The sequence below is a fragment of the Papio anubis genome, chromosome 16 (assembly GCF_008728515.1).
Source record: "Papio anubis isolate 15944 chromosome 16, Panubis1.0, whole genome shotgun sequence".
Lineage (NCBI taxonomy): Eukaryota > Metazoa > Chordata > Mammalia > Primates > Cercopithecidae > Papio > Papio anubis.
Genome location: NC_044991.1, coordinates 38,450,644 through 38,465,483, shown reverse-complemented (window position 1 = coordinate 38,465,483; position 14,840 = coordinate 38,450,644). Strand labels below are relative to the sequence as shown.

Below are 14,840 nucleotides of genomic sequence, written 5' to 3'. Positions count from 1 at the left end.
TCTGCTATAGACTGGAAAAAATATATATCTATATATAGATATATATTTTTGTAGACACAGTATCCCTCTGTCGCCCAGGCTGGAGTGCAGTGGCGGGATCTCGGCTTACTGCAACCTCCACCTCCCGGGTTCAAGCCATTCTCCTGCCTCAGCCTCCCAAGTAGCTGGGACTACAGGAGCGTGCCACCACACCCGGCTAATTTTTGTACTTTTAGTAAAGACGGGGTTTCGCCATGTTGACCAGGCTGGTGGAAAATTCATAGTACATTTTAAATATTTGTTTGAAATCACTTTTGTTCTTAAAAAAAATCTGGCACATCTTATGATAGATGATATTAAATTGTCCATTTAGAAACTGCAGTTTCTCGGGAGCACTCTCCAAGGCAACTTGGAAGTATGTCCCAGACAAAAGTGATTGTCTTGAATGATTTTAATTTTAATTTTAAGTATATATTTATTTATTGAGACAAGGTCTCACTCTGTTGCCCAGGCTGGAGTGTAGTGGCATGATCACAGCTCACTGCAACCTCGACCTCCTAGGCTCAAGCGATTCACCTCCCTCTGCCTCCCAAAATGCTGGGATTAGGGTACAGGCCACTGTACCAGGACGTCATTTTATTTAAAAAAAAAAAAAAAAAATCTAGGCTGGATGCTGTGGCTCACACCTGTAATCCCAGCACTTTGGGAGGCTAAGGCTGGTGGATCGCCTGAGATCAGGAGTTCGAGACCAGCCTGGCCAACATGGTGAAACCTCGTCTCTGTTTAAAAAAAATACAAAAATTAGCCAGGCATGGTGGTGTGTGCCTGTAATTCCAGCTACTTAGGAGGCTGAGGCTGGAGAATCACTTGAACCTGGGAGGCAGAGGTTGCAGTGAGCCAAGATTGCACCATTGCACTGCAGCCTGGGTGACAGAGCCAGACTCCGTCTCTAAATAAATAAATAAATAAATAAATAAATAAATAAATATCTAATTGCTCAGCTTAGTGAAGGTGTGGTTTTACACACACAGAGGAGGTTTAGGGGGCTTTTTGTTTAACTCGTTTATCCTCATGTCCTACCACTGAGGGCAGAGCCATACAGAGCAGAGCACACCTGCTGACACCTATAGCCTAGTGGATGTGCACCATCCTTGATTGACAGAGTAAGAATTTGGCATTTTGCCTTGAACTTTCTTTTTGCTATTTAACAGCCAAACTAGGATTCTTATATCTAGAAAGTTGTTGACTTTATTTACTCTGTCAGTACTTTTTGCCACAGAAATGACTTCGTATCACATTTCTATGTATTTTTGCCTTATCAATTGTCTCTCATTTGCAAGGTCAAAGGGTACACTTCAGATGTATGGTTGGGGACGGAGCTCGGGGGAGCGGGTGATGTAGGGGGAGGTGCAAGGGAGGCTTCATAGCATGCTTTGTCTAGACCCTCGTCGCTGGGACTGGTCATTAGGGGCTGTGCTGGTAGACTGTACTATTCTTCTGGAATTAGGACAAGAAAAGGCATGCATCGTTTGGAAGCTCTGCTCTGCTCAAGTGAATCTGATTCTGGCAATGTTAGTAAAACTAACCCTTGTCTGCCTGGTTGTCCTATTCAGAACGAGCTTTCTGCGATCACTTATTCTTCCACCTGCTCAGGCGATTAACGCTGGGCCATGGGAAGGAAGGAAATCCAGCCCAGTGGAAAGGCCTCTCTCATTCCATACTCCAAAGAGCCTTAACCTGGTTTTCACAATAGCAGGACAGGTGCTGGAGAGCCCTGCCCTTCCAAAGTGGACGGAAGATCCACCCATCTGCTTCACAGCCATGAGGCCCAGGTTTGGTTGGAATTGGGATGGGTGGAGGCTGTGACTTTTGGGTGAGTGTTTGTTCTCTGCCCCTAGAGGCACCTTATACTTTGAGGGGCATTCTGTGGTTTGCCCATTGTATTCACAGGTGGGTCTCACTGTATCTGTACCTAAGTTTTGTCTCCTCATGATAGCAGCCCTAGACACCTAGACATAGTGGGAATGGCCGCACAAATAAATGAGTTTTATAGTCAGAAAAACTCAGTGAGATGGTAGATACTTCTCCTCCAACCTATTATTTTGAGAAATTTCAAACATTATGGAAAAGTTGCAAAGATAGCACTGGTCACTTAATTCACTACCTGTTGAAATTTTGCCACATTTTCTTTATCTCCCTATATTTTTATTCTTTTTAGGCGGAGCTCACCATTTGACACTTTCTTTCTTTTTGACACTTTCAAACATGTTTACACTTTGCCCTTAAATTTTTCAGTATGCGTGTCTTAAGAATAAGAGCATTTTTCCCTTGTAAGCATAATAAAATTATCACGCTTAGGAAATTATCCATTTTATTTTATTTTATTTTACTATTCAGATAAGGTCTTGCTCTGTCACCCAGGCTGGAGTGCAATGGTATGGTCTTGGCTCAATGCAACCTCCACCTCTCAGGTTCAAACAGTTCTCCTGCCTTAGCCTCCTGAGTAGCTGTAGCTGGAACTATAGGCACACACCATTGTGCCCGGCTACCTTTATTTTTTTATTTTTTATTTTTTTGAGGCAGGGTCTAACTCTGTCACCCAGGCTGAAGTGCAGTGGTGCCATCTCAGCTCACTGCAACCTCCACCTCCCAAGCTCAAGCGATCCTCCCGCCTCAGCCTCTGGAGTAGTTGGGACCAGAGGCACGCACGCTCCACCATGCCTGGCTAATTCTTTTCTGTATATTTTGTAGAGACCAGGTTTTGCCGTGTTGCCCGGGCTGGCCTCAAACTCCTGAGGTCAAGCAAGCCGTACACCTTGGCCTCCCAAAGTGCTGGGATCACAGGTGAAATTGTCCTTTATAGATCTTTTTATACTGATGCCATACGAGTTCAAGGCTATTCACTCCATGTAGTTATCATATCTCTTTATTCACCTTGAACCTGTGTTAATCCTACAGCCTGTTAAAATTCATGACATTGACATTTTTGAAGTTTTGGCCATTGGTTTTGCAGTCACTGAAATTTGGATTTTTCTGATTGTTTTCTCCTGTATACATTCAGGTGAGTCATATTTGGGGGCAGGAAAGACACCTGGGTGACATGGTACCTTCTCAGAGCCTCACGTCGGGGGCACATGATGTCAGGGCGGCTCATTTTTGGAGGAGTTAGCACAGATCACTTGGTTAAGGTGGCATCTACCAGGTTCCTCCATTGCCAGGGTACCTTTGCATTTTCACAAGTCATTAAGTGATCTGTGAGGTGATATTTTAAGACTATGACTATTCTTTTTTTTTTTTTGAGATGGAGTCCCTCTCTGTCGCCCAGGCTGGAGAGCAGTGGCGCGATCTCAGCTCACTGCAAGCTCCGCCTCCCGGGTTTATGCCATTCTCCTGCCTCAGCCTCCCGAGTAGCTGGGACTACAGGCGCCCGCCACCCACGCCGGCTAGTTTTTTTTTGTATTTTTAGTAGAGGGCGGTTTCACGTGTTCAGCCAGGATGGTCACCGATCTCCTGACCTAAGTGATCCATCCCGTCTCACGGCCTCCCAAAGTGCTGGGATTACAGGCTTGAGCCACCGTGCCCGGCCAACTATGACTATTCTATTTCCTAAGTCTTTTGCCTTCTGATTTTAGCATCCACTCACAATTTTTGCTTGCATTGATTACTAGCTGGTGGTGAAGGTATTGTTATTTACTATTTTCAGATCAAAAGGACGAGGCTCAGAAAGGGACCTGAGCAAGGACTCACAGGCCCGGCCAAGCTAGGAGAGGAACCTCATGCTTCCTGCCCTGTGCTTGGCTCTGTGGCCATTCCACTATGGCCATGTTTTTATTGGAATCACCTGAATTGTATCACAGTGTTTTACCTTTTATGAACCTCTGTTCACTGCCTTGCCTCCTGTTTGCATGCAGACACCTTTCTTAGCAATCATTAGTTTCTATTAATCTCATCAAGTTCTATCGTAGGTTGAGTTCCCTGGAAGGAGAACCTGATTCAGGGCTTCTTGTGCAAGTGATTCAGGAACAGTCTGCCAAGGAGTGAGGGATCCAGGATGGGACAGGGAGGAGGCAAGGCAAAGATGTGGGCTCTGCCTGGTCCCACAGGGAGCTCAGCAGCGTGAATAGCCCCCAGAGTTGTCACACCTTGAGGCTAGAAGGCCACTCTTCTCCATCTCACATATGTAGAAAGTACATATCAGTATGTCATTGGCAGCGAGTCTGCTCTCAGGGAGAGGATGTAGCTTCCTGGGCATTTCCAGGAGAAGAGGAGCAGCTGTGAGCTTTCCACAGCCAACACTCACAGCAGCTGGGGCATGGGTGCCTGCCCTAGAGGAGGGGCTCTAGGTGGGGCACCAGTAGCATCCCCTACATGTTTGATGTTCTCACATTAGTTTTTTCCTGAAGGTTGTTCCTGATTAAAGCCAATTTGTCCTGTAATAACATGCTATAAATCTCAAGTGGCTGGCTGAATCAAGGAGTTAGCTTAGTCATTTGCAAAGGCAAGGGATAATTTATGGTTGCTCCTTTACGAGGTCCCATGAATTTTATTCACCATCTTCCTGTCTGGTCCCTGCTTTTCAGGCTGAGGTCACTTGTCAGAACAAAGGCTTTTCAGCTCCTTGAAACCACAGAGGAGTCACAGGATGTGCCCTTCTAGGGAAGGAAGATATGTCAACATGTTTACTTTCAGCACACATGAGCATCACAATTGTCATGTTAGACACTGTCCAATTTGGACTTGGCAAAATATGGCCAACCTGAGGTGGCAGTGATAAAATATTCATTTAGTCACCAAGAATTCTTTTAGTGGCATGGTACCCATCCCTCGCCCCTAGCCCCTAACAAAACCAAACCAAACCCCTAATTGGATCTGAGTTAATGTGCATGTTTTACACTTGGACCTCAGGCAAATGCTCCTTACAGTGTTGTCCTCAGATTGGTCACTGAGAGCTTGTTAGAAATGCAATGTCTCTGGCTCACGCCACGCCTGCAGAAGCTGTGAGTCTGAAATCAGGAATCTGTGGCTTAACAAACCCCAGGTGACTTTCACACAGGCGCTCAAGTTTGACAAACACTGATCCAAAGTAGTGGTTGTAAACTTGGTTGCACATTGAGATCCCCTGGGAAATTTTTTTTTTTTTTTTTTGAGATGGAGTCTTGCTTTGTTGCCCAGGCTGGAGTACAGTGGAACAATCTCAGCTCACTGCAACCTCCACCTCCCAAGTTCAAGCTATTCTCCTGCCTCAGCCTCCCGAGTAGCTGGGACTACAGGTGTGCGCCACCATGCCCAGCTAATTTTGGTATTTTTAGTAGAGACAGGGTTTCATCATGTTGACCAGGCTGGTCTTGAACTCCTGACTTCTGGTGATCCAACCGCCTCAGCCTCCCAAAGTGTGCTGGGATTACAGGCGTGAGCCACTGCACCTGGCTTTTTGTTTTTCTTTCTTTTCTTTTTGAGACAGGCTCTTGCTCTGTCACCCAGGCTGGAGTGTAGTGGTGCGATCTCCACTCATTGCAACCTCCACCTCCCCAAGTTCAAGCGATTCTCCTGCCCTAGCCTCCTGAGTAGCTGGGACTACAGGCGCCCCCCACCACTCCTAGCTACTTTTTGTATTTTAGTAGAGACAGGGATTCACTATGTTGGCCAGGCTGGTCTTGAACTCCTGGTCTCAGGTGATCTGCCTGCCTCAGCCTCCCAAAGTGCTGGGATTATAGGTTTAGCCACAACACCTGGCTTTTTTTTTTTCCCCGAGATGGAGTCTCGCTCTGTTGCCCAGGCTGGAGTGCAGTGGCACGATCTCGGCTCACTGCAAGCCCCACCTCCTGGGTTCACGCCATTCTCCTGCCTCAGCCTCCCGAGTAGCTGGGACTACAGGCGCCCACCACCACGCCTGGCTAATTTTTGTATTTTTAGTAGAGACGGGGTTTCACTGTGTTAGCCAGGATGGTCTCGATCTCCTGACCTCGTGATCCACCTGCCTCGGCCTCCCAAAGTGCTGGGATTACAGGCATGAGCTACCGCGCCCGGCCCTCCACACCTGGCTTTTTTAGGTGATTTTTATCAGCAGCCAGGGTTGAGAATCACTTGTCTAAAGCTGGCTCTTTTGCTTCTATGAAAGGAATCTTAACACCAGCTTTACTTTGAAGAGTATGTTTTTTTTAACTGCAAATATTCACTTCCTAATACCTGCAGGTGCTGGAATGGCATTTGCAGAAGGAGAAACTATTCTTTTTGGCGCAGAGTCTCCTACCTGGAAACTTGTAGCAGAAGTTGAGCAAAGCGTTCATATGTTTGAGAAGAAATAAAAAGATAAATCTTGAATGAATGAGTGAGATTCCTCAGGCCTGCAGACAGTCACGAAGGTGATGGAGAGAAGTTAGGATGGGGTCTCTGGCCAGGCCACATGCCAACACTGGGTATTATTATTGAGTCTGCACACCCAAAAATGATCGGCATAGGTTGGCTTCTTCTAAATTCAGTCCCACCTCTTAGGAGTAGAGTTGTCCATGTGGAACTATCACACTTCCTTTCTTTAATTTCCTTTTTATAACTCTCATCATGCTTTCGGTTTCATTATCCATCCTTCTCAGTGCTAAAGACATTATCTAGATCACACAGTTGAGTTCCTTTGGGTTTAGAGGATTGAAGACCATATGTACCCCAAGCTAAACCTGCTTGTTTGGACATGAATGGTTAGGTCTGGTGTCCCTTGGCTGCCCCAGGATAGGGCTTGATGACCTGCTCCTTGAGAGCCAGGGAAAGTGTCAGTTCTGAGTTTGGTAAAGGGGGAGAGAACCCAGAGCGAAGCTGCCTTGGATGGGAATGTCAGCCCCTCCCTCTAACGAGGGGCTTGACCTTGAGCAAGGTCCTGACCTAGGCTCAGCCTCCTAGTTCTCTGTAAAACTGGGATCATGGTGCCTGTGGTTCAGGGCTGTCGAGAGGAGTAAATGAGAGAAGGTAGGTAAAGGGCTTGGCACACAACAGCCACTACATGGATACAAACTGCCCAGTGTCCTTGACCTCTGTGCCCCTCACCCCTGTGTCCCTGACCTGACCTGACCTCTGTCCCCTCACTCCTGTGTCCCTGACCTGACTTGGAACCCACATGTTGGATAAATTATCAGAGTATGTGTAATTTCTAGCTCTGCTGTTTCAAGGCTGTTATCACTCAGGGCAGCTCAGTAACTTCTTAGGCTTCAGTCTTCTCATTAGTGAAATGGGAATTAAACACTCACTGACAGAACCAGTATTGGCACCAAAAGGATGTCAGTATGGTTTGGTCATTAAGATATAATTCACATACCATAAAATTCACCCTTTTAACGTGTATGATTCATGGGTTTTTAGTATATTCACACATTGTGCAATTGTTACCACTGTCTAATACCAGAACACTTCCATCACCCCAGAAGAAAGAAACCGGTACCTGTTTGCAGTCACTCCCCATTCTCTTTTCTCTCCCTCATTCTCTGGCACCCACTAATCTACTTTGTGTCTCTGTAGATTTGCCCGTTCTGGATATTTCATGTAAATAGTCATTCAGTATGTGGCCTTATACTTCTGGCTTCTGTCACTGAACATAATGCTTTCCAAGTTTATCCATGTTGCAGCATGCATCCGTGCTCTATTCCTTTTTTTGGCTGAATAATATTCCATTGTAAGAATAGATTACTTTTTTTTTTCTTTTTTTGAGACAGGGTCTCACTCCTGTTGTCCAGGCTGGAGTGCACTGGTGGGATCATGGTTCACTTCAGCCTTAACTTCCCAGGCTCAAGCGATCCTCCCACCTCACCCTCCTGAGTAGCTGGGACTACGGGTGCACCTGACCACACCTGGCTGATTTGTGTATTTTTAGTAGAAATGGGATTTCGCCATGTTCCACAGGCTGGCTTCGAACTCCTGGGCTCAAGTGATCTGTCCGCCTCAACCTCCCAAAGTGCTGGGATTACGGGCGTGAGCCGCCATGCTCAGCCACATTTTGTTCATCCACTCATCAACTGACAGACATTTGGGTTGTTTCCACGTCTTAGTTATTATAAAGAATGTCGACATGATTTTACAAATAGCACAGCATCACTCCTCTGTGAAGTTTTATTATAAATAATGTCAGTAATAAAAATGCTTAGATTTGTGAGAAGAAATAAAATCCAATCATTCAGGTACAAAATAAATCTGTGTGAGTGCATTTGCCTTTAGACTGGGGCATGGCTGTGCTTATGAGAAATGCTACTGAGCATTAGGATCTCACGGTTGCCATCTATGCTATTTCACATTTAGGGTTCTGTTCTCAAAGTTAGAAATGTTTTATGTCAGCCAGGCGGGGTGGCTCACGCCTGTAATCCCAGCACTTTGGGAGGCTGAGGTGGACGGACCATCTGAGGTCAGGAGTTCAAGACCAGCCTGGCCAACATGGCGAAACCCCATCTCTATTAAAAATACAAAAATTAGCCGGGCATGGTGGCGGGTGCCTGTCATCCCTGCTACTTGGGAGGCTGAGGCAGGAGAATCACTTGAACACAGGAGACGGAGGTTGCAGTGAGCCCAGATCGCACCACTGCACTCCAGCCTGGGCAACAGAATGAGACTCCATCTCAAAAAAAAAGAAAAAAAAAAGATATGTTTTATGTCAGAAGACAAAGCCTGAATAAACGGCATTTCGGATGCTTAGAACTTTTGAAAATGGGGTTAGAAATAGAAGGTCAGGTCTGTCCAGTGCAAAGTGTTCTTTTTAATATTAGAGATATAGGGTAAAATAAAACAATGTGTCTGCCCTCAGAAAGCTTTCAGTCTGGAAGAGAAGATGATTAAGGGGGCAATCACAAGATGGGGTATGTGCGGTGGCAAGCCTGGCCTATGAACTTGTAGGGACGGTCTCCTCATTAGGGAAATGGTACTGTAGCCCGCTGACCCTGCCACTTCTCTTTCTCCTAGCATGGTAAGACACAAGGATGGTGGCTATTCCGAGGAAGAGGACGTGAAGACCTGTGCCCGGGACTCAGGCTATGACAGCCTCTCCAACAGGCTCAGCATCTTGGACCGGCTTCTCCACACCCACCCCATATGGCTGCAGCTGGGTCTGAGTGAGGAGGAGGCAGCAGAGGTCCTGCAGGCCCAGCCTCCGGGGGTAAGACTCAGAACCTCGGGAAGCAGGTTGAGGCAGGCAGGACTGCTGCCGGCTTAAAGAAAAACACTTGGAGTTAGTTCCAGAAAGTTCTTCCCAGCTTGTAAGGAGCATGTTTCCTGATGTGTAACTGGTTTTCATGCAGAAATATTCTGGAAACCCAGGAACAGAGCCCTTCACAGCGTGTCTTTCTGTCTTTATCTGCTCAGTTACCATGGGAGGTACAAGGATTCAGCAGAGTAACTGGGCATCTAGGTAGCGGGTAGGGGCCACTGGCCAGAAGCCTGGGTCTGACCTCTTGAGCCCAGACACTGAGGATGAGCCTGGGTCTGGGATCCTTGGTGGCCTCTGCTGCCTTCCTCTCCTTCTGAGTCTGGGAGCTCTGCCAGGGTCCAGCCATCCAACTTGGGACCCAGCCTTCAAAAGTTCTGTGTCCACAGACTTGCCTGCTCTGTAGTCCTCTTTTCCCTGGGCTTTCCACACAGACCAAAGTCTAATATGGTTTCCTCAGCTACTGTCTATCCAAGACCACTGTCCGTCCTATCCAGACCACTCCACGACTTGCGAAAGGTCCTCAAAAAAGCGACTGGGGCTGGGCACAGTGTCTCATGCCTGTAACCCCAGCACTTTGGGAGGCCAAAGCGGACAGATCATTTGAGGCCTGGATTTCAAGACCGGCCTGGGCAACACAGTGGCACCCTATCTCTACTAAAATTACAAAAATTAGCCCGGTGTGGTGGCACATGCCTGTAATCCCAGCTACTCAGGAGGCTGAGGCAGGAGAATCACTTAAACACAGGAAGTGGAGGTTGCCGTGAGCAGAGATTGTGCCACTCCACTCCAGTCTGGGCGACAGAGTGAGAATCGGTTTCAAAAAAAAAAAAAAGTGATTGGTATCTCTTGTGCTGTCCAATATAGTAGCTTCTTGCCCCATGTGGCTCTTTAAATTTACAAGAATTAAAGCAAACAAAATTAGAAATTCAGCCCCTCAGTTACCATAGCCACATTTTAAGTGCTTTCTGGCCTCGACCGGCTACCGTATTAGATGATGCAGAATATGGAACATTTTCACTGTAGTACAAAGTTATAGAGGATAGCACTTGTGTACAGTGTCTACTTCCAAAGGGTAAATACAGTAAGTCACAGATAAAATAAGACTTCACGCACAACACAAGATAGAGACTAAGAACTAGATGGAGAAGCAAGGGAAAAATCCCATTAGTAGCCAGCTGAGGAATGTCATAAGAATTGGGCACCAAATATATTTTTGAATTTCCTAGCAGTCAGAGTCTGTCTGTTCTCACTTTTTAAAAAACATATGAATCTTTCTTTATTGCTCATCAGGGAGAAACAGGCAGAACTAAGACATCTGCTAGAACACGCTCAGGGGAACAAGGCACGGTGCTTTCTCATCTTTGCAAAGAATCCCTTGGCCGTAACACAGAGCTGCTGCCTCTAGTTTTGCTCTGTAGGATCAGGATTTCCTCACCTCCTGTGAAGCCTCACTTTCAGCCTGTTGAATTGTCTGCTCTTGCGTTGCTGCAAACAATGCCAAAGACAGAAGTTGCTGCAGAGCTAGGCAACACCCTGCCCAGCTCCCCCTCCCAGGGTAGGGCACGTCCACTCTTGCTGAGACCTGCGTGGGAAACAAGCCAGGCATGTTCTCTCCATCCGCCTGCCTGATCCCTGCACAGGGCCTGCCTGATGAGATTGGGCAGGTTGAGGGCAGGGCCAGGACAGGAGTAATGTGGACCAGGACAGTCAAGAATAATGAAGGGAGAGGCCAGGCAGGGTGGCTCGGGCCTGTAATCCCAGCACTTTGGGAGGCCAAGGCAAGCAGATCACTTGAGGTCAGGAGTTCGAGACCAGCCTGGCCAACATGGCGAAACCCTGTCTCTACTAAAAATGCAAAAATTAGCCAGGCATGGTGGCATGCTCCTGTAACCCCAGCTACTCCGGAGGCTGAGGCAGGAGAATCGCTTGAACCAGGAGGTGGGGGTTGCAGTGAGCTGAGATTACGCCACTGCACTTCAGCCTGGATGACAGAGCCAGACTCCATCTCAAAATAAAATAAATAAAATAAAATAAAATAAAAAAAGAAGAGACAGAAAAGCAGGTGGCTGAAAGTGTGTGAAGGAGGAGGATTTCAGAGACTGGCCATGGAGGCATGAGTGAAGTGGGCTTTTGGGGTGCCCATACTTAATTATTCTACAATCTAAGGTAGGCATCCACAAACTGTTTCTATAAAGGGCAAAGTGAAATATTTTTGGCTTTGCAGGCCATACAGTCTCTGTCACAACTACTCAACTATGCTATTGTCATGCAAAAGCAGCCATAGACAATATGTAAATGATCAGGCTTGGCTGTGTTTCAATACAACTTTACTCAGAAACAGATGGCAGGATGGATTTCATCTGCAGGCCAGACTTTGCCAACCCCTGATATAATGTAAGCCTGCAGTCCTCAAAAAATAAGGCCTAGAGGTTGCACTCCCCAACCCCAAGGCTCAGGGGGATCTCCACCTGTAAAAGGGAGTGATACTTCCTCTCCTAACAACCAACAGCTGCCTCTCCGCAGTGCTTCGGCCTCTTACCCATCAGGATGCTACTTAGGAAGCATCTGCTTCAGTTTTAGGGTGTCCCAGAGGCACTGACTCCCAGAACCCGCTACTGGATGAATCCTATGGATTCATCCCCATGGTGCCAGGAGAAAAGAGAACTCAAGGTCTTCCAGCCTCATTCTTCACCAGATACTCAAGTCCCATACCCATCTTCCCACCCCCTAAATAAAGTATCTTACAAGCTATTAACTGGAGATAAAGAGAGGAGCAAAGATTAGGTGGGGAAAAAATGAAAGGCTGTAGAAAGGTAGGGGAGAGAAGAGGTAGAGAGTAAGGTGTTTAAATGCAGAGGAAAGAGAAGTAGCTAAAGAAGCGTGACAGACAGAATAAGATCCTTGGAGAAGGGTCATGTTCCACAGAAGGGAACCAGGACTCAGCTGGGCTGCCACACGCCACACTCCAGGGAGAGTCACTTCATTCGTAGACTAGGTGAATGGTACCTCCTGGAGTTGTGCAGTGCACGGCCTGCACAACAGTACACAGCATAATTACCTCTTCAGTGATGAGGGCCAGAATGGTGTCCTGAGATCAGCACTAGGAATTGGGCTGTTTTAAAGCACGTGTCTAAAGACAATATTAGGATCTTGAGGGAACTGGTAGAATGTGAAGTGACTCAGGAATAAATGGACAGCCTCCATGTCCACCGGGGTGAACTTGAGCGTGCATCCACCCATCGCCCAAATGGAACGGCCATTTTTCAGCTCCAGTAGATTGTTGCCTGGTCATACTGTGTCATCTCATTTTCCAGGAGGAGCTAGAAATTCAGATTTCAATTTGAAAACGAAAAACAAAGCAACTTCTGCTTTTTCACTGTTGGCAACAAACTTAAAGTTCTTTTGTAAATATCCTCGTAAGCCAAGTTAACCAATGAACTCCCAATTCACCACCTATGGTTTAGCCATGTTACCTGTGTTTAGAATTTAGGTTTCACCAACCAAGATATATAAGACAGGGACTGGAGAATATAATTCATATAAGACATCATATAGGACGGGGCTGGAGAATGTAACTGCGGCAGTAAAACAGTCACCGAACTGAAAATGCTTATGCAGACTAGGGGAATTCTTAGCCCCACGGAGAAGCTTCTGTCAGAGGAAAACAGGATTCTTTTGAAGCCAGTAATGAACAAAGGTGTCTGCAGCCTGGGCACTGAGCACCCCTTTCTATGGCAGGAGAGTGTCCTCCATGGTGCCAGGCAGTGTAGATATGAAGGGGCTCTATTCATTGGCTGTGAGGGAAGCCAGATTCTTGGGTTCCAACGTTCTAAATATTTCCTAAAGCTTTATTTCTTTTCCCTCCACTAGATCTTCCTGGTTCATAAATCTACCAAAATGCAGAAGAAAGTCCTCTCCCTCCGCCTGCCCTGTGAATTTGGGGCCCCACTCAAGGAATTTGCCATAAAGGAAAGCACATACAGTAAGTGGTCATTGGATGCTCAGGTCCTGACTGACATGAGGGCCGCGGGGCTCTGCAGGGAGTGGAAGTGGAAGGAGCTCTGGTTTTGAGATGGGCAGATATGGGTCTGAGTCTTGGCATTGAATGACTAGGCAGGTAACCTACTCCAGGAGCCTCAGTTTTCTCATCTGTATAATGGGGTGATGGTAACCTCTGAGTTGTTAATGAGTCAAACAACCTGAATATTAAGTGTGCAGCCTACTGCATGGCATATGGTAGGGAACTAATAGAGGTTGACTTTCTCTCCCACTACCCAGTTAAGTGGAACACGAATTCGGTTCCCAGGTTTGCCAATGACTAAGTTGCAAGGAGACTGTAGTGAGAGAGCCCTTTTACAGGATCTAATCCTAAAGCATGTGTCTGCACTTCTTCGTGAATAAATAATCCCTGAGCAGACCTGTTCCCTCCAGGCAATCAGTGTTCAGTCTTCTATGAAATGCAGCTCATCAGAGGCAGAATCCAACCTTTTGATGAATATTTTGAAGGGAGAGTGGTGTTCAGTAGTTTGGTTTCCTTTCTGCTGTTCCATGATTGGTCATTGGAAATGTGAAGTGTCGGGAGGCCAAGTTGTAAATAAAAAAGGGAACAGGCAGTTCTGATGTACTGCCAGCCTCCAAGAAAGGATCGGAAGATGGATCTGCACATCAAAGGGGGAGGAGTGGGAGGAGCAGGCCTGGAGGAGAGAGCTCAGAAGCAAGACGGACAGAGCCTGGGATTCCAATCTCTTGCTTCCCGATTTCCCAGCACCTCACCTCCTGCATTTGGAGAAGCTGAAGCTGTAGATGGAGGTCAAGTTCAGGGCTGAGATGAGATTCTACTCAGCCGGGAGGGCACAGTCTTGCTGAGCCAAATGACCTTTAACTCAGTCAGTGGAGGGTAAAACCTGCCAGGCTGACTGTGATCCACCTCCAGCTCAACTGTGAACCTGAATCTCACAAGGCCACAAGGTCATGGATGCCAGGGAAAAACTTCCTCCTGAAAGGCGCACAAGCAGGCGGAACCCAGCCAATAATGTAAATACATTAGGATGCAACCACAAGGTACATTGCAAACCCACTCTTTGAAAGGTAATGAATTCATATTGAGTTAATAATGTGTTAGGTGAATTGATAATGAATTTATATTAAGTGAATTAATTAAGGAATTCTGAATTGACTTTTGAAAGTCTGTGAGGGGCTGGGCACCGTGGCTCACACCTGTAATCCTAGCACTTTGGGAGGCCAAGGCCAGAGCGTTGCTTGAGCTCAGGAGTTTGAGACCAGCCTGGGCAACGTGGCAAAACTCCATCTCTACAAAAAAATGAAAAAAAAAAAATTAGCCAGGCATGGTGGCACACGCCTGTAGTCCCAGCTACTCAGGAGGCTGAGGTGGGATCACTTAAGTGCAGTGAGCCGTGATCGTGCCACTGCACTCCAACCTGGGCGACAGAGCCAGACTGTGTCTTAAAAATGAAAAAACAGCCCAACAAAAAATATATATGTAAAAGTCCACGAGGCAAGACGCCACAGGTCTAACTGGTTTTGAAATTCCTCCCTAATGTCCAAAGTGGAGCACGGGATGTGTTGGTCAGAAGCCACTTCCTTTCCTCTTCCAGAAGTGTGGGCAATGTGTGTAGAAGCTTCCTGGTTATTCATTGAGGTCCTTGTGGCCAAAGGTTTTTCCCCC

The 14,840-nt window shown here is 46.8% G+C and overlaps 1 protein-coding gene across 11 annotated transcripts in view; it reads left to right on the top strand.

Moving 5' to 3' along the window:
• Positions 1–14,840, top strand: part of RIN2 (Ras and Rab interactor 2) — a 252,800-nt gene that overhangs the window by 196,863 nt on the left and 41,097 nt on the right. For all 11 annotated transcript variants that reach the window (XM_017945051.3, XM_017945049.3, XM_017945050.3 and 8 more), the window contains 2 exons: positions 8,911–9,103; positions 13,025–13,136. In XM_017945051.3, the coding sequence (XP_017800540.1) occupies positions 8,911–9,103; positions 13,025–13,136 (305 nt within the window). The remainder of the gene's footprint in view (positions 1–8,910; positions 9,104–13,024; positions 13,137–14,840) is intronic.